The sequence below is a fragment of the Puntigrus tetrazona genome, chromosome 6, assembly GCF_018831695.1.
Source record: "Puntigrus tetrazona isolate hp1 chromosome 6, ASM1883169v1, whole genome shotgun sequence".
Taxonomy (NCBI): Eukaryota; Metazoa; Chordata; class Actinopteri; order Cypriniformes; family Cyprinidae; genus Puntigrus; species Puntigrus tetrazona.
The window spans coordinates 16183215-16209636 of NC_056704.1; the positions used below are offsets into that span (position 1 = coordinate 16183215).

The following is a 26422-nucleotide window of genomic DNA, read 5'->3' on the forward strand; positions in this document are numbered from 1 at the left end:
TTTCTGTTTTTTGGCATATTAAATAATTACCCACCTCATGGACTGAGGAAACAAAGTGGTTTTTGGACTCACACTGCCAAATGCCATGAGTTGAATGGTGTAATTGCCATGAGCAGATGCAAGGAGCCAATTAATACTGAACACTGTAATTATGAGCAAACACCTGCTAGCCTAGCGCTCCACCCCACTCAACACTGTGGACAGGTTGAAAGAGGGAAAATGAGAAAATAAACAAATGCATTGCCTCTTATAACAAACTTGACCCGATTTGAGGTTTGGCAAGCATAACATAACTGAATGCAAAAGATGCAAAGCAGCCTGACAGGATCAATGCTGGCCAGAAAGCAAATTACAGCACTGATGGTTTCTGCCTCGAGCGTCCTTCCTGCAATCAAGTTACTATCAATATTGTGTCATTTTTGTTTCAAATTAGACTCATTTCCTTCTGGAAAGTCTGGAATATAGTGGTCCAAAGCTGCCACAGTTATAGTTATTATGTTGCCTGCGGCTTTCCCATGTGTGTAATTAAAACGCAAACAACCATTAACCACCGTCTGAAATACAATGAATCAATGACTGAGACCTGCTCAGATGTACTTTACAGAAGGCTTTCCACAGGTGACGTGACTATATTGAGTGCAGGAAAAAAAAAGAGAGAAATCAATTGCACATTCCATATCATCAAGGAAGAGGACAATTTAACAGTCTGAACGATATGAAATTGGTTCTGCTGAATGTTTCATGAGAGACTCAGCGACTTCTTGCATGCACACAGAGCCTGAAGTGTCATGGGGAGTGACTATAATGAGAATTCTGAAGAGAGGCTGAACGATAGAGGTAGACGTGAAGGCCACAGATGAAGAGATAGAATGATGGAAAGAAAAGAAGAAAGTAGAAATGGAGATAAATAGTCTTCAGTTATTATTACACCCAGCAGTGGCTGTAATAGCTTTACACAGGCTTAAAAAGCCATTGTTGAGAGGCAGTGAAACCATTCTGCTCAGTTTTATATTTCTTTGCATTTACTGTTCACTTTGTAACATGTTACGCAGACCACATCAAGACATGGTACCGCTGGGAAATTCTATAGTGGAGTCATGTGAGTTGATGCAAGGTGACAAGTGAGGAGTTAGACTGCAGCTAGTTCCAACACCCAGGGGAGGAAGAGGAGACTGGGGAGTTATAAAAGCTTCACACACACACACACACACACACACTCTCTCTCACACACACACACACACACTTGTACTCTTGTGATGTATGCTTGCGTGAGAGGTCAAATGCCTGTATTAGCGAAAATATTTACATAAACATTTTTTTTCCTGAAGTGGTTGTAAATAGACAGGACAAAGAAAGTTGTGATGTCAAAATAAAATGTATTTTGAATAACAAAAAAGTTAATTGAAAAGAGTGTTACTGTTGCCTAAAATTAAAACCATTAAAATATATCTTTCATAAAAAAAAAAAAACACTTAAACTATATCTGAAATAAAATAAAATTAATATATTTTTATGAGACTAGCCCTTCAGCTTAAAGCAAATTAGAAATATAAACAAACAAAAAATGTCAAAAACAAACTAAATTGCTAAAACTATATTTATAATCTATTTTCCAAACTGCTCTGTATCATTAAAATAGAATAAAAAAATAAATAAATAAAAACAATGCAAGATATTAACAAATATATAATGATATGATTTAAAATGTGTTAAATTATGTGTTTACAATCACTTTAATTGTATGACTACTGTAATATTTGAAATAAATAGGGGAAAAAAAAGCATTCATTTGTTTTTGTTGCAATATCTAAACTGGTATCACGAATCATGAAATTTCACAGATATTGGTACCTAAATACTGAAATGCTGTTATGATGACAAACCTAATTGGTGTGTGTGGGTAATTCTGATGGTCTCTGCTACAAGCGATGTGTTCACAGGAGGCACAAACCCCCTCTACATTATATTAATAATACAGGGATCTTCTCAGAAAGGGCAGCAGGTTATCAAAGGGTTGGGGGTCAGGGCACCTAGATGGAGAAAATGTATGCCACAAGATGCTAAACACTTCTATGATGACTGAAACAGGCCTGCTGACAAAACCTAAACTGAATTAGGAATTTGTAAATTATAATTAAATCTGAAAACTACCACAAATACCCAGCCACAATACACTACCATTCAAAACTATAGAGTCTGTTTTTTAAAGAAGCCTCTTAAATTCTTTAAGGTTGCAATTACTCGATAACTAAATAAAATTATAACTCAGTGAATTATTATTGCTAATTAAAGTCATTAATCCTTAAGTCACATCAATGTATTATTCTATGTTAAATAGGTGATCAAAAACATTTCTTATTATGAGTGTTGAAAACAGTTGTACACAGCAAGCATACATTGTTATTATTTTTTTAAATAATTTATTCTCCATTAAAATAAATTCTGATTACTTAGAAAAGTACAAGACACAAAATTCAAACTCTCATTCTTGATTCACACAAGGCTATTTCTATATTTTATGTCTTAAACAACACACTGTACGCTGCACCAACGTCACGGCCACTGAATGATTCAGACATTTAGAATCGCTGTGACACTACAGAGATAGACGTGGAGAGGAAAGAAACAGATCACTCCACAACAGTCTCAGCTCTGTTGCTATGCAAGCACTGTGCCCTCCCCTCATCTGTCTCTGCAGGCTACAGGAAGAACGCAAGCAGGGAAAGACGGAAAGCAATTATAGAGGATCTCTGTCCAACTCAGCTGCAAATTTGAGCACATCTGTGTGCGAGTTTACTTCAGCATGGTAGGTCAGAGCAGAACCGTCCGCTCAAACCATCTCAAACATTATGTAGCTCTCCTGCACGTCTAGCCACGTCATAATTTGCGCCCCTGGCTGGAGGGCGGTCGTCATTTTTTACCTACACTGACTAAGAGAAATGAACACATGCAGTACAATGTGCATGTGGAGTGTCTGAAATGTGCATGACCACCAAAATCAAGCAGAAACAACAGGATGAAAAATCACACCAACATAAGCAAAACCTCAAGACAGCCTGCAGCATGCCATCAATTACAGCTCATATGACTGAAAAAGAAAAAAAAAAAGGTGAAAATGGATAGCTATACCTCTTGGATCGGCGGAGCATGCTTCTCTCCGGCAGGGAGAAATTGGAGAGAACGGTCCAGAAGGAATCAGACATGATATCGGTGCACTAACATGGCTGTCATAAGGAGATCAATTGCAATAAAGCGCAGGAGATGGAAGAACAGCTGGCTAAATGAGCGTGTTTCCTCTCTAAAAGCATGCACTAGATGATGTTCCTACAGCTGCTGCTGTTGCCGGCAACCTGTGACACTACTAGAGCTATCGTGAGATGCTGGCATGTGCTTTTTCTCTCTCTCTCTTTTTCTCTCTCTACACCCTCCCTCCCCTCTTTCTCGCTCTCCAACTCAAACACACAGCAGTGCATGTATAAAGATGTACTACAACCTCTAAAATATAAGCATGTTAACTGCCAGACTGCAAGTGTCAGTAAAACTAAAAATCTATGTGAGAAATAGTGATATGTTTTAATGCTAAATAACCTGTCAACCAGAAATGGCTGAATTTGTCAGTATTCAATATAGTGTCCCTGGAGAAAGTGACAGAATGACAGGAGATTAAAATGTGTGTACGTGCACAGACACACACACACATAAAGGATTATTCGGGCAAATGACACAAACGTAAGAGATTTTTCTGTGTAGTCCAAAAAAAAGTGAAAATGAGGAATTATAAGATAAGCAAGTCAGGCGGAAATCGTGTGTGTCTGTGTGCATGTGTGTGAGCAGTTTTGCAGCAGGGTAGATGCAGGCAGGCATGGCAGCACTGTGTCACCTTGAGCTAAACGACACCATGGGCTCAGTCGCTTCAGACACACATCAAAGAACAAACAGCTAGAGAGAAAACACCTCCACCCAATACCACGCACATCCATACACACCAAACAAACATTAACAGCAGGCAACAGTGCTGACACTGTATAAATGGTGATTTCTCTGTGGAAGCGAGTTTTTTTTTAATACTTCTGAAAAAATAAATAAATACAGAAGTATGAAACATTCTGCTAAAGCAACAGTCCAACAGAGTTGCCAGCTGATTAAGGTTCAGATGAAGGCAGCACCTCTCAAGCTCATATTGTCATTGGTCAAAAACGAGGTGTAAGCAAAATTTAGGTGGAGCAAGTAGTAGTAAGAAAGAAGTGCTCCTACAATGCTTTCATAACCGCCTGATAAATGAATTAATGGCCTAAATATTAAATGTTTATGCACTTCAGATTACAGTAGCAGCAATAACTATATAATAACTATAATAAATATATAAATCCATGTATGTTAGTCTAGTTTTATTATATAATAAATCAACAGAAATGAATAATTCAATAAAACAAACATGATTAATACCAGTATAAAATATTGAACAATATATAGTTAATCTGTAAATGTTACATTTGACTTTTTAAAACACTGATCAGCAAACAAAAGCAGCTTAACGGAAGAAAGTTTTTTAAACCATCAAGAATACTTAATTACCAATCTTGGAATCTCAAATTAAAGGGTCACTACACCCCAACATGAACATTTTGTCAATCACTTACCCCCATGTTGTTGCAAATTCATAAAAGTTTGTCTCAAAAATGCAATAAGATATTTTGGATTAAAACCAGGAGGCTTGTGACCATAACGCCAAGAAGCATACATTTGTATGCAAAAAATAAAAATATATAAAAAAACTAATTTATTCAACACGTCTCTTCTGGTTTAACGTAGAACCAATACATTAAGGTTGAACCACTGATGACAGATGGACATATTTTTATGTACCTTGACAGTGGTAATTGGGTAACTGGACAGTCACAAGCCTCCTGGTTTTCATCCAAAATATCTTGTGTTCTGAAGGTGAACAAAGCCTTTACATGTTTGCAATTACAGGGGGTAAGTGATTAATGACAATATTTTCATTTTGGGGTGGAGCAACCCTTTAAAGCACAGACTACATCTTTATGGTTGTTTTATTTTTTTTTTTTTTTACATTTTGCAACCCCATAGTCTTAAATGTATTTTTGAGCAATCAACACTGTTTTGTTACATTTGTACACCATCGCAATATCAAAAGTGCTCTCAACACAATTCCTATTTGAAAAAGAGCAAAATTGGTAACATAATTGATAAATGCTTCGCAGGGAACTTTGATAACCCTTGCCCTGGCACTCTCTTATATAAATAATGAACCAAAAGGCTATGATTATGCCAAAGTAGAGGCTGCTGAATTGTCAATTAAGAAGCTAGATGGTATGACTATCTAGTTTCTATATGCCATTACATACCTAATGGGTTCCTTGAAGTGTCCAATGCCATTTTTTGGCTTGCTTATTTGGAGAAACGTATTATTTGACTGCATGGATACTATTTCTGTACTATCACTGTTTCTCCAGAGCTGATTTATAGAGGTATTAAAATTATTCCATAATTGATGGACTTCACACAGTTGTTAAGCTAAACTGAATAAACAATAAATTGATTCAATACTCCCAACATCCCCCCCATAACAAATAAAATCACAAAACCAACCACAGCAGCAAGTTCAAATGTAGAATGTAACCCTGTAAACAAAAAAATGAAAGTTCTTATTCATATCATATGTACATATGTAGCTTTTAACCTATGACTCTTGAATTTTATAGAAAGAATCTTTCTGTGAAACTTACTGACACATTTTTCAACAGAAAGGATCCAAGATCTGAGGATAAGAGATGATTATAAAAAGATGTGGTGTTTAAAGCAGTTCTTGAACTTTTTACACACATGCTTGAAAAAAAGATGACCATCCAGATATAATCCAGATATACTGATGTGAACACAGTTATTAAACCTCAAAAGTCAATTGGGGTTAATTTAATTTGCTAATCGCGGGTACAGTTGGTCAGGACAAGAGTATCACAAGAGGGAAAGTATAGATATAACAAAAATAAGCTCTCTTTTACATTTGAGAAAAGAAAAGGGGGAAAAAAGAAAACTGAGTGTGTGTGTGTGTGTGTGTATAAAAGAGAGGAAAGACCAGCAATGGAGAAAGGAAATAAGAAGCAGCCTTTGGAACGGTTCCCTGCCTTTCTTGGATGTCCTGTTGAGTTGAGCTCTGAAAGGTTTTAAGACTTGATTTCCAGCAGCTTCTCTGTAGGTCTAAACCTGTGGGGAACTGCAAAACATAGCTTTTCCACTCATATGATAGCATCTTTTAAAAATGGGAAATGATGTCTGGTGCGTCAAGTCAAAACACAGGGGAAATGAGGCTTCAAGAGAAAGAAAAAAATCATTTTGAACACATTTTCTGTTATTATGATCATGATCAATAGAAGATGAACATGGCAAAGGAAGGCAAGGAAATAAAAAAATGTAATTTATGTGATTCAATAAAAAGAAAAGAAAAAAAGCAGACTTCAATGATTTCCTCAAGCTTTACTGAATGTGAATGGAAGGTCAGTTTCCACACTGATCCTAATGATCACTGTGCTCTCTAAATATCCTATAATGTGGCCTTGCAATGCAAAAAAAACAAACAAAAAAACATGCCCACATTGTGTTCCTACATTGTGAACAAAGATATTCTTAACCCACAAGTTAAAAAAGACAGAGAGCAGACTGTGCTCAGCAATTTGTGTCATCAAACAAGAGATCAGTGAGGGATCAAGGTGAACACATACACACACACACACACACACACACACACACACACACACACACACACAGTCAATTGGGACAGAACATGGTGTTCTAACATTCCAGAGCAGCTCATTAGCGCAGAATCACTCTCATTCTTCTCCACAGGCATTAGACACACACACACACACACACAGAGAGAGAGAGACAGGTACACACTCGTGTTAATGAGCAAGGCTTTCATAAACCTAATCAAAGCTTATTGGCAAGTATATTTGCTCAAAATCATCTGCTTAATAAGACTAGGCAATAATGCAAAAAAAAACAAAACAAACATTACCACTCAAATTTTGAGGTCAATAAAGGAATTCATGGAGCAAGGATTGTAAGTAGCTTTTACATTGTTAATTTCCATTTTAAACATACTTCACAATATTACTATATTTACTTTATTTTTGATAAACAGATGCAGTCCTGGTGAGCATTAGACTTAATAATAATAAAAAAATCCTATCCCTGGTTTAGTGCCAAGTTAAATAAGAACAAACAAAAAGGCCACTAAGACAGCAGCTTCACCAATGCAAGAAATTATTTTCATTAATTAGTTGAATTATACTTTATTCCCATAAAAGAAAGTATTATGACTTTATGTAATGTTGCAACTTTATTATTTCAGTAGCCTAAAATATTCAAAACCTTCACAAAATAATACATTTCTGCCTAATTGTACAGTGCTATATTAAAAAAAAAATTGTACTGGGGATTTATGATGCTGATGAACAAATGCATCATCACCCTTTTATGAAAAGGGTAGACACAGAAAAACTATTTTATGCTTTAATCAAAAGTGACATAGTATATTTATGACATCCCATTGAGAAGCCTGAGGTTAAGTGCATTGCTCAAGGGCACAGTGCTGAAGGTACAATGCAGGTACATGCAGCCTTTAGTTACCCACCCTGAGCATTTAGCAACTAAACCACAGCACCCCATTAGGAAAACCGATTAGATGAAACAGGAAATGTCTAGTTATCCAGCATGCCGTTGAAAAGGAGGTTGGATCAGAAGCAAGTGCAAGAGCACTCTAACATCATAACCTTACCTCCACAAGAAGGGGTTGGCGCTGGGGGCAAGGACAGGGGCAGACGCAGGCCCCTCGGGTCCACCCGGGGACGGGAGGATGAGAGCAGAGGGGGAGGTGGCAGGGGAGAGGAGATGCTGCAGGAGACTGCTGTTGCCATGACAACGGTACTGAGCAGTTGGCCAAATTCTTTAAAGTGAATACGGCAAGAGAGGAGAGCAAGGAGTAATGTGAGTGGTTAAAAAAAAAGAAAACAAGCTTTGAGTGTTTGTCCTTGTGAAGGACAGGGAAAGGTAGGGCGACCTACGGCGGTTCATAAACATGACCAAGGCAAAGGCTTGATATCACACTGTCAAAGATTCTGTCTCAGCGTCCACACTTCAAACGCAGTGTGAATTAAACTCTTCCTACCTCTCAGTTCCATGTCTACAGACACCCAGAAAACATGTGGTAAAACAAGATCCTGTTTTGAGCTGTTTGTATGACAGTCAGCTGCCCTGGCATTCCTGAGAGATGCTGCTGACAGCCAGTTTCAGAAGTTCAGTACACGCACTCTCAAGCTAAAGCTGCTTGACACTAGGATAGGATGACACTTCTGTCAGGGTCTACCTCCGTTCCCTATAGGAAACAGTCTCAAGCAGAGAGACTCAATTCTCCTACATCAAAACTTCCACAAAATGGGACATACAAGGCTGGGGGACAGGATCTTGTTTTTCCATCATTGTACCCAGTAGCTGTTAGTCTGAGGCAGAAAAAACACTCAACACAGAATGTGTTCGTTTTTTTAAACAGCTAGACAGAGCATAACGCTTCGGAAAAGAATTGGGGATAATGGAAAAAAAACTGGGATTTGATTTGGCGCTATGCCAAGTTCAGACACAGCTGGCTATTTGCATGGTTCTTTAAAACTTTATATTCACTATTCAGTCTTATACATGGCATGGGACAGTTTTACTAAACTGCAGATTAGCACAATTCAAAAAAAGTGTTGATGGGCATGGACATTTCTGTGGATGATTTACTAACAATATGCAATTTAATAAACACAGAAAAGCATTTACATATCAAGAAACAAATATACAGTTGCAAATAAAGAAAAATGTTGTTTGATAGTCCTGCTACTGGGTGACTCCTAGGGTTCCAAGTCGTCTTTTATTTCCTGAAGCACATTTAAAATAACATGGCTTGGCAAACAATATTTTTTTTGTGTTCCTCTTAAAATCCAAATAAATGATGTGTGGAAAAAACCCTCTCACTTCTACCATATACTCTCTCATCTCTGAGGTGCTGCCTCCTAGCAACGAACTGCAGGCATATACCAGTAATTTGACAAGCCCAAACATTAGTAAAATGCATAGCATGATTCATTCATTCATTCAAGGTCAGGAGCAAAACAAAACTTTAAGAGCCAATTCTTCACCACGCATTTTTAGTAAAGCCTGACAGTACTATTTTAACGCCAAAGTGAACGGCCCTAAGTGTGCCATAACACAATGCAAAAGCATAGCAAAAAGATTTTTCCACAGAAAATCTTTTATTGTGCAAGCTATAAATCTTTGTTTGACAGCCTAAGGAACTGTTGAATATATGAACGAAGCTAGAAAACAGATTTCATGTAAAACACAACCCATCAAAATATGAAAAATGTGTTGGAAGTCTATTACATGATACAGGAATACATCAAAATATAAAACAATTATGCAGCTATAGAGCTATAATTATATATTTTTTTATTAACACATAGCTTCCTTTTGCTCTGCTTGCTGATATGGCATTTATACCAACAGTAGTTTCAAACACACAAAAATCTTAGATTTTTCTGTGGAAAAAGTTATCGTACCATGTTATATAGTTTTGTTTTATTATACAACACATCTGCACCCATGCGACATGCATTACATTTTTCAGGAGTCAATACAACTGCATTGTTTTGTTTGACATCTTAGTGTGAGCAGGACTTAGGCCTAGTTTCACAGACAGAGTTTAGCTTAAGCCAAGACTAGGCATTATTTAAAATAGGATATTTAAGTAGCTTTTATAAAAATGCCTAACAAAACATTAGCACTGATATTAAGATTTGTCACTGCAGGTAATTTTCAGTTAAGAAAATTTTAGTCTGATGCTGATGATGCTGACCAGCAACCTAACCCAGTTCTAAATGCTAAGGGGAACTCAATCTGGAATTGAAAGTATACCACAGTGCTGGACTATAACTTGGTTTTCAGGCAACGGAGAGCTGTTTTAGCCAGCCAAGACACAGAATGGAGTGGAGGGGGTAAAAGAAGCTGACCAGGCAAAAGCTGGCCTTTGACATGACTAAATCATGCATAAACACACACATACTCTGCTGAGTCAAACTTCCCTTTGCTTGAGTCTTTCTGTGGTTCTGATGGGTTGTGTTGGAGGCTGTAAACTGAGCTACACACTGTGGCTGTCAATCAACCAAACGAGAGCTAGAAATTCAGCCACCACTCAGAGCATGAGGGGAAAGCAGGTATCGGGTTCCCAGACAGACTGAGAGAGGAGAAAGAGGAAACCGGGTGCTTAACCGTCAAGGAGGTCAGAGTCTGCGGTCTGTTTGTGTAAAGCTTATGCTGTGGTCATGTTTAGAAACCTCAATGGTTCATGCATTACAAAAATGAGTGACGGTTAGCTGGACTCAGGTAAAAAGAGTTTAAGAATAAGGAAAGAATTAAGGTTTGGTAAACAAACACAAGTTTGTGGGCTTATACCAGGGCTGCACGATAAATTATAACAAAATTGTAATTGTGATATGGCTTAGTGTGCATATCAAAATAGCAGATGCTGTGATTTTTATTAAATGAATACATGTGCTAAGTGTTTTAAAGTTATGCAAGGCTCCCTGTATTATTTTTCATGTGAGTAGCTCATGGTCCAGTGTTTTAAGTGTCTCAGAGTGGCTTGGTTTGCAGTAAATGATGCTCAACATCAATTCATCTGCTTTGAGTTTGGGTAGCTTATTAAATGCTTTCCTTACTTAGAATTAGAAGCGCTTATAAACCAGAAGTCAACAAAACTAAAAGCATTTGCCAGTATTAAAAACGTAATGCTTTAACATTTGATAACAGAGAAATTAATACAGTCATACATATTAGCACTGTATTTTTCATGAAAGTACTATAAAATTAGATTATTATTATTAATAATAATGTAACATTATATTTATAGGTTACCATTTTCTTTTACAGTGAATAAAAAAAACACCTTTTTTAAAACTCATACAATTTAGAAATATAAATTGTGTTGGCCAAATTGTGCAGCCCTTCAAACAAGCTTAGCAAAGCTTGATGTTGTTTTGACAATTACATTTTTCTCCTTGTTGCAGCCCTGCCACAAGATTTAAAATCAACTCTTACTGTAAGTGCAGGTTTGGGGCTCCAAGTCTTTCCTTTCTTTTCTTCATGTTCATGAGTCTAACAGCTGGATATTCAACAAAGTATTTTACTCAGAAGCGAAACAGGAAAGCTTCTCCAGCGACAGTTGCAAAATCTCTACATGGTGTACTGCAAAAGCCTGCTACCAAACTATCAACTCTGATTATGAAAGTTTCAGCAATTCCAGCCATGCTTCCTTTATCTTCATCAGAACCATCAACTGTCAGATCACGATGTGCATTCAAGTCTCAGCTTGTCCACGGCCAGAGCAAATATCCACTTCTGTGTGAACTGAGGTCATGACAGCATTTGTTGTTAAACGACAATCTTCTAAAAGTTATATCCAGGAGCGTCTGAGGGCTGTGAAGTACCATGACACGAAAAGAGAATGTGAACGACGTGACGAACTAAATTAAAGGCAAATTAGAAGAAGCTTCACTCTCCTCCGAACTCAACTGATAGTTTGTGTGTGTATGTGTTGGCAAGGCACAAACACACCGAGTAATGAGGGAGAGGGCATTCTCATGATATCACAAGACCCTGGGGGAGGTGCAGCTGTTACCCCTACCTCACACCGGGCCATCTCTGTACACACAGTTCTGGGAACCAAGAGAATATCAGTGTCCTGTCCACTGTTCCCAGGCAAATGCTTTTGGCTAAATGTAGCCCCAAGGAGACAATAGGCAGGATCAAAGAGCAGAGGAAAAATACAACACAATCTTTAGGCCAGAGCAATTTAACAAACACACATTGCTGCAAGAAAGTCAATTATAAAAAAATAAAATAAAAAAAATACACTGAGACAAGAACTACAGCTTTTATAAAGTTGAATTAATCATGTGAGAAAAAAAACATTGTATTAAATATCTCCTCCTGTGTTCCAGAAAAAAAGGCAGTCATACAAGTTTTGCCTGACATGAGGGTGAAAAAAAAAGTAATAATTTCTGAATATTCTGAATTATTTCATTTCCTCTTTACAGGGGGATCCCACACCAAATGAAAACATGAAATGGAAAAGGCGGTGATATGAAAGGGTGAGTGACAAAGTACAAAAAACCCTAAATGAATGACAGCATGAATAAGTGCTAAAATGAGATTTCTCTGACAAGCAATGTGGCTGAATAGAAGGTTTGATTCGATTAAGTCCTGTAATCCCGTGGCGGGTGGAACAAACTCCGTGAACCCTCACAATAGCCAGCATTCCGCCCGCCCCTGCCAGTCACTCTAAGCTATACAAAGACGACAAAACCCTAAACGTGTATAGGGACGAACACAACAATACTGTTGTGTCTCAATACTACACCAAAATATCGTCTGCCATCCACTAATCGCATTATGCTGATTTTGTGCTTTCTTATTATTGGCTGCAAAAAGAGCACATTCTTTGCTGGGACTGGGTTAAAAATAAATAGGGGAAAAAAAGATATAGATAGGTGTGTCAGAACAGGAACCGAAATGCTCAGCTGTCGGAAAAGGCCTGCAGTAATCTGCCTGTCACTGCCCTACCAGTCACCTACGACCCCCGCGACCCCGTCCATGTGCAGTAAACAGTGTTGACACCGACATCGAGTGTTAATGCAAACCCTACTGATACAGCAGTGTGTGAAATATTAAACAGACTCCTGTACCAGGCAATATACAGATGTAGGAAAGATTTAAAGCTAGTATGAAATATTTTTTCTCTAAAGGTTAACTGAATTTGCTCTAGATAATCTATGATGATTCTGTAATGCTAATCTCACAATTTCAGCAGTGTTGTGTGAGCTATACATACTTGATAATATTTCCTTACTATTTACAAATGCTGATCTGTGACTTTGAACTTGTCACAAGCAAAACAAAAGTAACTGCAACATGAATAGAACATAACTGAATTATTCAGTCCTTTAATTCTTTTGTTACTGCATTTAGCTTTTCAAATGTTTAATTTGAGTCTGCATGCAACAATAAAAAAATTTAAAAAACACAAATGTTTCCTGTTTTTTCCCCACCATACTCTTTTAAAACATTTATAGCACACACAGTATGTTCTAAAGTGTAATTAATATAGATGACTCCTCTTAGCTGAATGGGCATAGCAGCCTGTTCACAACATTTGTAATAAATATTGCCAAGGTCTGATCATTTACAACAGGCCATAGATTTCTCTATCCATAAAGAATATAAGAAATTTGAGCACTTACAAACTGCCTCTTCTGGGAAGACTCAGCTCCTTCTGAAATAAAGAGAGAAGAATAAAAGATTAAATATATGACTCAAGTTCTAAGATGCAAATTACAGAACTTGTACATGCAATATCATGAAAATCATCCCCTAAACTATCCACCAGGTGGCACAATTCAACCACCACAATTCAACTCTGGTCACATTTCATGAGCCATATCTACATAGTTTAGCTTGATTGAATTTGAGTGAACAGATTTTTCTCTTTATTGTGCAGTGTTATATTCAATGGGTATGCTTCAACTAATCATAAAGTGAAAAAATGGCCTGTATAAAACATCACACATACTGAAGGCCAAAACACCACTAGATGGCAAAATTGAACCAAATGTTATACACAGCTAGATTTACCTTCGAGCAGTGCATGCCTACTGTTAGCTGGACTGAGAAAAGACAACTGATATCAGGTCCGGAAGACCCACGGGACAGAAAGGACAGACAGAATAAGGCCATTCCATCTGTCGTCCATAGTCAATCTCAGAGAGAAACTGACTGATATAAGAAGATAAATTGTTTAAATAATACTATTGCCGTTATAATTACTGTACTGAATATATTCATTTTTCCCACTGATTTTAGACGCACACATCTGATAACATTTAAGTTTATTTGTATAGCAGTTTTTTTGTTGTTGTTACAACTGCCATAGTTTTTCCAGAGTGATTTTTTCCACTCAGAAACTATTATGACCCATTTAAAAATCTCTGATGTGTAGAGAGTTAAATCTTTCTATCAAAACAAAATCTGAACAGCACATTAGCATTCTTGACAGATAAATAGCCAACTCAAACAATGTTTTTTAGATAAGTCATTAAATTCAATTATGGCGTGTGTTTACAAGGCCCACCATCCATTAACAGTGTGGGTGTGCGGGCAGAGGCCACGTGCTGTACTGATCCTTATGGATTCAACTCATCCAGTTACACAAAGCAAGCGTTTGGTAGTGAGCACATTCTGTTGACACCATGTTTTCTTTCATCTGGCTTAGCTGTCACTTTCAAATAGCTCAGCATTGAAATCAGAAGTGTACTGTAACAGTGAAATAGACAAACAATCAATTGCAATTGCATCTAAATTTAGCATATCACAGCAGCAACTTGGAAGAGATTTTCATTTTGCTAGTTACCATCCAGAAAAAAACAACAACTGATAAATAAAACATAAGGGTGAGGATATAAGGTTTATAAAAATGTGGTACCTGGTAGAGCTTTTATGGATCATGCAATGGCAAAGAAAAAACAACAACAACAACAAAAAAACCACCAGTACCTTTTTCATTTCCAGTTTATGATCACTTCCTTCATCCCTAAAATAACAGTAATACACAATACACTAACCTCTGAAATGTGACACTGGACCACAAAACCAGCCATAAGCAGGATGGGTATATTTGTAGCAATAGCCAAAAATACTTTGTATGAGTCAAAATGACAGATTTTTGTTTTATGCCAAAACTCATTAGTTATGAGATATTTTGTAAATTTCCTATAAATACATTAAATCGGTCCAAGCTAATGCATATTACTAAAGGCGATTTTATCAATACTTTTTATTTTTTGCACCCTCAGATTCCAGATTTTAAAACGGTTGTGTCTTGGTCCTATCCTCACAGGACATACATCAATGGAAAGCTTTTTTTATTCAGCTTCCGCATGATGTATAAAACTCAATTTCAACAAACTGACCTCTTATGACTGGTTTTGTGGTCGAGGTTCACAAATGTGATAGGTCCGTTATGAATTGTTGATGTTTTGGTTCAGAAAATAGTATTTTGTTTCAATCCAATCTCTGGTTACAAGTAAAACTCATTTCAAGTGCACTTAAAAGATTTCAGTCTCCCACTAAAATCAGCTCTTATTACTGCATACAAACGTGGAGAAGGAACATTGTGGACAACAGAACGTACTAAGGCAGGAGAGAAACGGCAGGGAAAATGATGAGGATAGAGAGCGAGAGAGTGAGCTGTAGCTGTATTCAGAGCGTGTCTGTGAGACATCTGTCTCCCCACATCGGTGAAAGACTGAGCCAGGGAACCTTCACGTCCTCCTGACCCATCTGCAGAATATTAAACACAGCAACTTCTCAAAGTGCAGCCTTAGCAAAACACGAGACTACTTTTTAATTAGCAACTCCACCGATACCAGCCTGATATGCCTGGAGGCTTCATATATGGCAGTTTTCCTGCTTTTCATGTCAACTTGAGATCACTTTCCCCTGTGCTGTCTGGAAAAGTGCATCCCTCCTTCTCTCTTGACCTCTGTAGCCCTCTCCTCTCCCTCTTTCTCTCTCCATAACAAGCCTGAAGTGCTCATCAGTGCATTCCCCCTGCTCTGACTGAACTCAGGTATGGATACGTCAGCCTTCAAGCGCTGTAGATGGACTAAATCTTGTTAGCTTGTGTGTGTAAGATGAAGTGAGTATCTACACTCGTTGCCAAATCAGATTAGTTGTGGAGCAAAGCAGCACTGCCTGATATCTGGATGGTATGTATGTGTGATAGTGTTCTGGGGAACTGAACCCAGCTGCGTCATGAGTGGCAGGAGGGAGAGCATGCCATAGAAATCTTCATGCCTATTATCTACAGCTCTGCACTGAAGATAGAAAAAAAAATGAGGCAGAGCCAAACTGAGGATATTAAAATAAATAAATAAATAAATAAAAAATAACCCAGTGTAGACTTTTGGGACAGTGCTCTGGGTGCTTCTGAGCAAATCCTCAGTTTTGTTGTGCATTGTGACTGAAGCTGTCCTTAGATTGCCTTTAGCTGTCTGATGCCCAATTCATATTGCAGTAGTTCTACTCCAGACACTTTACCATTGTCCTCCTCTAATAAGATCATTAAAAAATGTTTTATTTTATTGTAAGATTACTTTTTCCCCCAATAATTTATATGAACAACTGCAAACATTTATAACCAACATAACCAAGAAATATCTCCCAGAAACAATAACTGAGTAACTACAGTCTATCTGATACTTTCTGCTACTTTATATACTTTGAGGAAAAGTAGATGTGTCTCGTCTCACAGAAGTATTTAATATTGAAAAAAAATGCAATCTGAAGCTACTGAACTCTGTTCTGGCAGGCTGATTACATTAAGGCATATGGAGGGTGGGGTCTGGGAGACCAGGGAGCAGTTACACAAAGCCACACACATACACACAACAACATGCTGGCCAAGGCTCTGTCATTGCCATAGGCTAAAAGGCTAGGCAATGAAATTAGCCAGAGTGACAGTTTGGAGCAGGCCCCCTGCTCTCCCACAAAAGCAATCTCCCCAATGGAGCCCATTAATATTTCTTAAGTTCCTCCAGCATGACAGGAAGCCGTAGTGCAGGGAAATGTAATCAGGGAGATGGGCCGAAAGCAGCATCACGCTGCTCAAATGGACTCCTGGAGACAGTTAAAGCCATCAGAAGCTGCAGCAAGATAAGCAACTCTGTGTTTACACTGCTTTAAAAGCTTACCAGAGGTGGCAGGTTTCAGGTTTAAACAGTACGTGCCATCAAAATGCTGTGCAGTTTCCTTGTAACCTTGGGTAGACTTGAATCTGATGGGACCGAGTTATCCTGAGCAACAGTTTTATGTTTGACTGACAGCTCTAAATCTCTCCCCGATTAGTGCTGACTTGTGGTGTCGTGCCCTCCAGCATAGATTTCAAGCTAGCAGAGCTAATTACAAAAGCCTCAGAGCTCTTGAGGCTAAGCAGCCATACATTAAGACAAAACACACACTGAACATTCGTTTAGTGTCATTAAGATTCATTACAGGCAGAGCCAGGCTCCACTCACATCAACCTGACCAAGCATAAGCACAGAGCTCAATAATAAGGCAACAGCAGTGCTGAAAAATTAAAACAAAACAGAGCTGCTGTGACTGCAGGTCAAAACGGAAATTGGTCCTTGTGACTCCAAAGACCGGCCAAGAACAATACCACCCTCCCCACATATAAAACGGTTTTAAAAAATTGAAAAAATTGCAGAAATTCTTTAATAATAAAAACACTACTTGCTACATTTGCCTAATAAAATAAATAGAACATTTTGCATAAGCTTTAAAATATAATTATTTCATTAGATACACTTTTTTTTAAAAGTATATTTATGAAAATGAATTTAAATTGTTTCAAAATTGTGTGTGTGTGTGTGTGTGTGTGTGTGTGTGTGTGTGTGTGTGTGTGTGTATATATATATATATATATATATATATATATATATATATATATATATATATACATAATACATATATATATACATATACATATATATATATACACACATATATACACACATATACATATATATATACACACACATATATACACACATATATATATATATACACACATATATATATATATACACATATATATACACACATATATATATATATATATATATATATATATATATATACATATATATACATATATATATATATATATATATATATATGTATGTGTGTGTGTGTGTGTGTGTGTGTGTATATATACACACACATATATACACACACACACACGTGTATATACACACACACACACACACACACACACACACACACACATATATACATATATATATACACAGACACAGACATATACAGTAACATACAGTATATAAACTATTGTTTTCTTTACAATGGAAATGTGGGAGAATTTAACTCCAAGAGTTAAGGATGAGGATGACTTATATTGTGACGTTTGCTAGTATAAAATGATATATGGCACAATAGTAGTAACAGGGATGTTGCCTTAGCAAGCACTACTAAAAAAAAACTGCAGCCTCATGAACTTGATGTATAAAGAACTGATGACAGCTGCCAAAGTGCTGACCTGTCCCAAGCCATTTACAGTGTCCAAGGCTTCCAGGAGGAAAACAGACAGCTCTGGCAAAACGTCAAAGCTCGCTGGTTCCCTCGAGACCTTACCAGGGACACTGGACTGTGTGCAGGACAGCATTGCAATCACGGCGACTCTTTCATTCTTTAAGTGATTTGCTGACACATTTCCTCAACAAAAAGTTACAGATGCTGATGCCCACATAAAAAACTGGAAATATGAAATCTGTACTGTACACTAAACTGCAGCAACTTCAAATAATTTGGAGAAATTTTATATGTAATGCACTGTTGTGTGCAGCAGGCCAAAGAAATTTCACTGTGGGTGGTAGAAGAATGAAGCAGAACAAAATGCCCCGCTGCTGTTTGCTTGTTCAAATTAACAAGGAAGAGATAGCTTTTATCGCTTGTAGCTTTATTCAGTCACACCTGGTTAGGACATGGTGTGAGAGAGAAAGATACGAGCACACTGCCACCCCTGGACACATTGAAGAAGTCTTGGCCGATTTCATTACACAGAACTAATGAACTAATTACACTGGACCCAGGGGAGGCCTTGCTCCCGGTCTGAGTTTCTGGGGAAAGGACAGAGTTATGGAGCTACAGAAGCACTGTGGAGAGGAAAACATGCAACTAAAAGCTAAAAAAATATATATCCAACAGCTTTGCATCTGTACAGTAGAGGACCTATCTACAATGCAAAATGTGTCCATAACCAGTTTTGATAAATAAAGAATTTTGATTGTTTGTCAGTGTCACTTCCCATTGTGAACTCTTAGACAGCATCAAGCTTACTGCCACTATACTTAAGCAATAAAAGGTCAAGAGGGTGTAGTCTAGTGATTGCACGAAGCAGGTCTAAGGCTGTTTAATCATTTCATGGAGCAAATGGGGCGTAGCACTAAGCCTGTCGAGACTAATTGCTTGCAATGAGCAAGTAAACGAAAGTGATGGGGGCGAGAAAGAGAGGGAAAGGCAAATCAAAGAGTTATATGTACCAGGAGGATATTAATTAACTGGGTCATTGTAACACAGATAGAGCAATATACATAAGGAGAATGTGGTGCCTGTGGCGGGGCAGACATCGTTATAATGATTGATTGAAAACGGTTGGGCTAGAACAGAAAATGATGTACTATTGGAAACTGCTCCAAATAACTAAAAAAAGTTTAATGTCATTAGGTTCAATGTGTTTAGGTTTACAATGTATAATAGCAGGATCATTAATATTTCTCCAGAATATGAACAATCTTTGTACATTACTTATTTTCATTATGCTAAAGTGTTGTAGTTGGTAACCAAGGTGTTGCTACGCAGTTGCTAACAACTCAGCTTTCCCATAATTATAATTTACAACAAAATGCCTGAAACAGACTGAACCCAGTATGAAAGAACAGTGCGTTTCATTTGGGCTCAGGCTCATTCATATTAATTGAAGCTGGTGCTGGGAGTATGTAGGACAGGAAGATGGCTGAGGAGGGGCCACAGGGAAGAGGTTTAGGAGAGGGAAAGAGTGAATAAAAGAACAGAGGGAGAGCAAGCGGAAGGATGCAGAGAAACACTTTTGATAGATGCAGCTGCAGATTTTAAGAGATGCCTCCATCATCATCACCATCGCACACAAAGACAACTTGGCTGCTGCCAGCCGCCTGTCGTTCTGAGTGAGAAGGGCTAAAGCGGCACAATTAGCAGTCGTGATATATGAGGATCTCCTCGTGTTGTTGGAAAGGAGCACCAAGTAATTATCCCTACTATTGTGGTGCGCATTTGGCAGAAGAGGACGTCTAGCCTTTAATTCACTCTTTCTGTCTTCTCCTGCGCTCCCTCACTCAGATGCTAATCTAGTGATCAGTCTAGCTATTCACACTGACTATCAAACTGTGGAAATTAAAAAAAAAAAAAAAAAAAGAACATGAAAAACCCCACTAATCCTAATTAGAATTTGCATATTCAAATTAAATCTACATTCCACGATGAAATGTCTAAGTGGAGATAATGGAGAGTGAACAAAAACACAATGCTGGAGTGAAGATTGGCAGAAGGGTTTTTTTTTTTTTTTTTTTTTACCTTTGAAGAATTAAAATGCAGTAATGATGTACCAGCGTGTCAAGCGGGAAGCATCTTTGGCGCTTCTGTTTGACAGTTTTGCTTTTACCTTTATTTGAACTTTAGCGCTTTATGCTATCGGCAGCACTGTTTTCTCAACAGATCATTTTGCATTAGCGTCGAGCTAACGGTACGATGCTGGAGCTACGTTCTGTCAGATCTCTGAAAAGCTCTCCACGTGTAGCAGCAGCCTGTCTCGTTGGTATATCTCGCCAGCTGCGATATTCAAAGAGAGCTCATCTGTCTCCTACATATAGGGTGACAGTCGTCATCCCCCCCATTGCAAACGGAGAAGCTTCAAAACACAAATGTCGGCAAGATTGTTCGTTACTGTGTATTGCCTCACCACAATGGGGTTTGAACAATACAGTGCAGCGCTTGGTTTGATCGTAATGATATTCAATACTGTTTTGCTCTAAGTGACAGTTGCAGGAATAGAACGTCGCATTCACAAGCGGGAAAGTATAAAAAAAAAAACTTGGCCATTTGAGGTTATCAAATGTATTAATGAAACCGCAAGGCAGCAGGAAGAAATCATAAAGTGAAATAACTTTAAAGGTTGACCCATTTTTCAATGACAGAAAAGTCAGTGCTACACTGAAAAACTACATTATACATTAAATGTAATACTGCATTTCCATATTCCTGCAAATTTTGCTTTAGTGGAATTAGTGGTCAAACAGACAAAAAAATAAAAAAATAAAAAAATATGTCGAGCAAATATATATTAATAAAATATATTCAAACGCAAAAACTATAACAAATAAAAATTATATTTTTAGCAAATTACAATTTTGGGTTCAGTTTATCAATACAATACTAGTTCTAAAATTATGCATTAAAGGGTTAGCTCCCCCCAAAAAATATAAATAAATAAGCCCATGTTTTATTCATCCTCGAAGCATGATAGATATGTAAATGACTATCTTTGTTTAGATGAGTCCAGTTGGAGTTATTAAAACATTTTCTAGGCATGCACCTAATGCTGGGCAACCCGAAAATAGCAACAAAATTTTTTTCGGTGTTCAGCTGAATAACCTTTCTAAATTTCTAAAACCTTTCTTCTGATGAGAAGGGTGGCTGTTCCTGGTTACTGCATTCCTGGTTACTGCAAACGGCAAATGATTAATAAGTAAACCGCTTGTTAAACTTATGTTTTTTTAATACACACACATGTTGCATGTATCCTATTCAAACAGCACTGCACAAGCTTGTGGTGTGTCCGCTTGCTAGGCAGGATTCAAAGTCCAAATCTGATCCGGAAATGTTACCAGTCAGCTGCTCAACAGCATTTTAATTTTTAAAATAAAATAAGCAAAGAAAAGACAGACAATAATATATTTATTATAACACTCCAACATAGCGTTCCAACTGGGATCTTTAACAGCTTTTTATTTGCCCTCTCCTCCACACTTCCATATTTGTCATAAAACACTGGCGAATGTGCTACGCATACATCCATAGTCACCTCCAGGAATGCACATAATGATAGTTAGCGGAAGTGAGAGAAAAGTATTTAAATGTGGATATTTTTCTTACAAATAAGCATTGTTTCACTACAGGAGGCCTTTATTCACTCCTCGGGTCCATGTGAGGCACTTTGTATTATGGATGTGCACGCTTTATTTGACTACTTTTGCAGTGCAACCTTTTCTAAAGCTCGGAAGAGCAAGTCAAATTTTTAAGTATAACAGATTGGATTCATCAGAAAGAAGTCCCAAGGTTGCCTCGTGAGCAATGTGCTGAGCTAATTTTTATTTTTGAGCAAAATAACCCTTTAAATTGATCAGTATAAGTAAAATGACAGCAAAGACAATTACATTAAAATATTAAATGCTAGAATTTTTTACTTGATTCTCAATATATTAAGCAGCACAACTGCTTTCAACACTGATAATTGCAATATTATGGTGTAATAATATTTTACAAGATAACTATATTAATGTATTTTTTCTAAACATAGACATATTTAAAAAAAAAAAAAAAAAAAATAAATATTAACATTGAGTGGTTAATGCATTTCTAGTAGACTTTATTAAACAATCATTGCGCACACATACAGATCTTCTTTATTTCTTTAGCTTTCTATCTAGCTAGTATATACCCATATAAAACAAAACCCCTTAAAATAGAATGAGTATTTACCAAAACGTTTAGGGAAAGCATTGTGTAAAGGAAAAGTGTAAAGAAAAATATACATACTTAAATTCTATAATGCTGCTAAACAGATCCCATGCTCCTCTAGGAGCGTAATGAAGTCATATTTGACCCATCTTTCCTTCTGACATTCTCCCTTTTTCCTCCTGTCCCCCATGACTGCGAGTGAGTCTGACTTCATTACCTTTAGACGAACAGACACTTCTCCTGTCATCAGTATTAGACTTCCAGGTCCTATCAAAATCTTTGACACACAAACATCTTCAGTTCACACTTCTTGTATATCCACCACCCCCGTAAACTCTGAACACAATCCGCCCCGCACACACGCAGACTCTGCACAAATGTCTACATGCTAGAGAAAGAAGCTCATTTGTCTTGGTCAAAGAAAACGGCTACGGAATTTTACAGAATTATAAAACAACCACTAAAACACGTCTCTCAGAAAGATAAAAAATGAATGCGCTCTTGTAGTAGAAAATGAACACAAAACAGGAAAAAAAAAAAAAAAAAAAAAAAAAAAAAAAAAAAAAAATCGCAAGAGGTAAAAATTAAAAAATAATGGGAAGAGAAAATAGACTGAGAAAACAGTGGAAGATGGCAACTTGCCACACCCAGATGACTAAAAGAGCCCATGTAGAGAAAGAGCCATCAAGAATCCCATGAACGTGCTATGGACGGGAGAAGAGACGCCAGATACACAGAGAGACAAAAGGAGCAATGGTGCTCATTACTAGGAGCTGAAGGAGAAACGGCTGTGTGAGGGTAGACGGAGGTCTGGCTCCCCAGGGAGGACACCACACGAGAGGCAGACGATCAAAAACCACCCCCAACTGCGCCAACAGACAGACCCGCTACCAACATACTGCTATTTTGCTGTGCATTTGATTAATGCCTACTGAGAGAGGTGCTACAGCAGAGACCACTGACTTCAAGTGGCAGACAAAAGGCAAAATGAGAAAGAAGCGAACGGAGAAAAAAAAAAACAGAGACAAAGAAAAGTGGCGGTCACAGTATTATAGATTCCATCGGGAGAGAATTGTTAGTTTTAACTGTAAAGAAGTACATTATGCTTGCTTGTCCAAATGTGTTGTTTTTGTGAAACTCTGTTTGGAAACAGTATTTAGCCGTAGGCCAACTGTGGGCAGGGGGGTGTCTAGACACTATGCTGGCATCCTCATCTATTCTTTACCCACAAACCAATAAAGACAATCTTAATGGACACATTTTACTGCCACAATAGAAAATCAAGATGAGTTTAAAACTGGTTTAATTTTACTAACTACATATCTGTGGCAGGCTTTTAATAAACACAAGTTTTTATTGCTGCTTGTCTGGGTCCTTGGTGAAGTGTCTGAAAAGGAACAGCTTGAGTAAAAAACTTCATTTAAAACTTCTCATTTAAATCTAAAACCTTCAGAACTGCCCCCATTTACTGTACGGTCTTAACACATGTTCCTGGTCTTACTGTATATGATACTAATGCACATGTCATTACAAATAAATTGTGAAGAAAAAAAAAGACAAAATGCAATGACTAGTTCTGGCTCTGAAATTACCTTCCTTTTCAGTTGATGCTATCAATAGCAAAATAGATAATGCATTTTGAGGCTACTATTGTACTTGATGAAAAACATTATGATAATGTAATGTTGTTAACAGAACAATAAACATTATGCCAGTAATAGTAAACAATAATATATTCGACCAAGTATAGGACATACTGAGATGCATCCTACCTAATAGACTGGAAACTTTATAAGGTTCTATTCTGATATGCACCAACCATTTTTCACAATTTAATCAATTGATTATCCTGATTAATAAAATCATTCCCCTTCCTACATTTTTCTTCTTGGCGAATATAATGTGTACTGTTACTTCAGGGTAACAGTACATAAGCACAATTGGTTGTGCATACAGTTTCATGCTGACTTTGAATCTCTTCCACAGCTTGCTATCTGTGATTATGATAAAACAGGATTTTAACCCATTTGTCATTGACTGAATGTCTTTTACTGTTTATCTTGATGTCTTATCTCAAAGACAAGGGGGACAACACTGATTAAGGCCTCTCAAAGAGCAGAATTCATTACCATTAAGTCATACTGTCTCTGCTGTAAAGCCACCAATCCAAGTCTGGGTGTGTGCATGTGTGTGTTTCAATCTCTGGCAGCTGAGTCCACTCTCTTTCTGGCATTTTCCCCTTAACCCCTCCTTCCCTATTCAGGCTAAAACGATGATCTCATGCTCTCACGTTGGTCTCAAAGTGAGCTTATTGCTGTGCTCTTAATGCATTTATCCAAGTCTTTGACAGGGGGGCTGGCAGCATTGACTCACTACCCCAAGTGGGTGCATGGTGAAATGTGTAATGTAGACAACAGTGCCTTCATTCACACCCCTTGCACTTTAAAGTCCAGGTCTGTTGAGCAGTCTCAACTATCTTAGGAAAAGACAAGGCTTTACTGTGCTGTCAGGGCAACCAAAAGCATATGGAAAAACAAATGGATGAGTTGCAAACAGAACATGTTTGTGAGGGGGGGGGTTATATTTATTATTTTTCTTCCTTCTCACAAAATCAACCACAAAAAAAAATATATACACAAACACACTTTTATGCATTTTTTTTTTCCTGGATGTTGATAATCAGATAATCAAGAAGGTGCTATCATATTACAAAAACATGCAAAACAAGTTCCAGATAGGAACATATTTTCAGAGAAACAGGTACCTGGAAAAGGTAGAGTGAAAAAGATCTTACCACCTCTGAGTGTTTAGAGTGCACTGTACTGTTTTGAGGATAGACAAAACTAGGACACAGGCATCTCTGCAGTCTGAACAACCTTACAGAGTGAGCTTACTTCAATCAGTGTGCAGTGTACTAGAGTAATATGACTTCCACAGTGTGGATGTGGTGTTCATTCGAGCATGTCTCATGCAGGGGCTGAAGAGGGGGTTAGGACAACCTCTGCACAGGGAAGCATGGTACATCCATTCTAAACAGCTATTCTTAGTATACACTAAGTGACTGCTGAAACTAATGGGCCTTTATTCTTTAATTATGATATCACGCTATTCTTTAGACCAATGCTACATTAAAAGTGAGATATTACTAAGAACATAAACCCCAGGGGAAACTAGACTAATGCTGGTTCTAATACATTGCTGAGTCATCAGAAACTATCCCTTTAGCTTCTTAGTAAGCGGCTGTTCTGGTCAGAGTGCGGTCACGAGTTATTTAGCAGCTCAATAGGCATGAATGCGGTTTTCATAGAGACAAAATGCAATGCTGTGTCAGAATCACAAATTGTCAGTCATGCCTCCAGATAGGAATTGACTAATAAACATAAAGAAACAAAATGGCTAGATGTTGGTATTGAAATTTGTGTTATAATTTCCTGAGATGAAGGTCACAAGAGCACATCAATAAAAATAGAGCAGAAATAATCGGGGTCCAAGCACACTGTGAAACTATAAACATGACCCCAAGTGCCAAATTTCAATGTGCATGCTGCTTCAACATTATGCATGACAAATATCCTGTGATTTAGACTTCAGTGGATTCAGAAGGTGTTCAATTACTCTAGTATGGAGATCATTCCTAAAAATGAAACGCATCACATCAAGCTCGCAGCAAAACAAAAGGAAGATTTCTTTGTCATTGTTCTGTTGTTGCTAGTTTGTTTTCTGTTGTTGGCTTCTTTTTTTATACCAAATATAGCTATAAATGTTGAGAAGATTGAGAATTTCATACAGTATACCGATTCATATTTTGAAATATACTGCCAAATCTAGTAACAAAGATGATACTTTTAGATGGCCGGTTCTTCTCACTACACAGCTTTTTTTTTAATTAATGAAAAGCTTAAAACCCTAAATTTCTCTCTTACCTGCCCAGCCTGAGATGCAGCCTGTATTGATTTCT

The 26422-nt window shown here is 37.5% G+C and overlaps 1 protein-coding gene across 1 annotated transcript in view; it reads right to left on the reverse strand.

Moving 5' to 3' along the window:
• The window catches only part of mast2 (microtubule associated serine/threonine kinase 2), a 101695-nt gene that overhangs the window by 31069 nt on the left and 44204 nt on the right, over positions 1-26422 (reverse strand). The window contains 1 exon segment of the mRNA XM_043241361.1: positions 13359-13390. Within this exon segment, the coding sequence (XP_043097296.1) occupies positions 13359-13390 (32 nt within the window).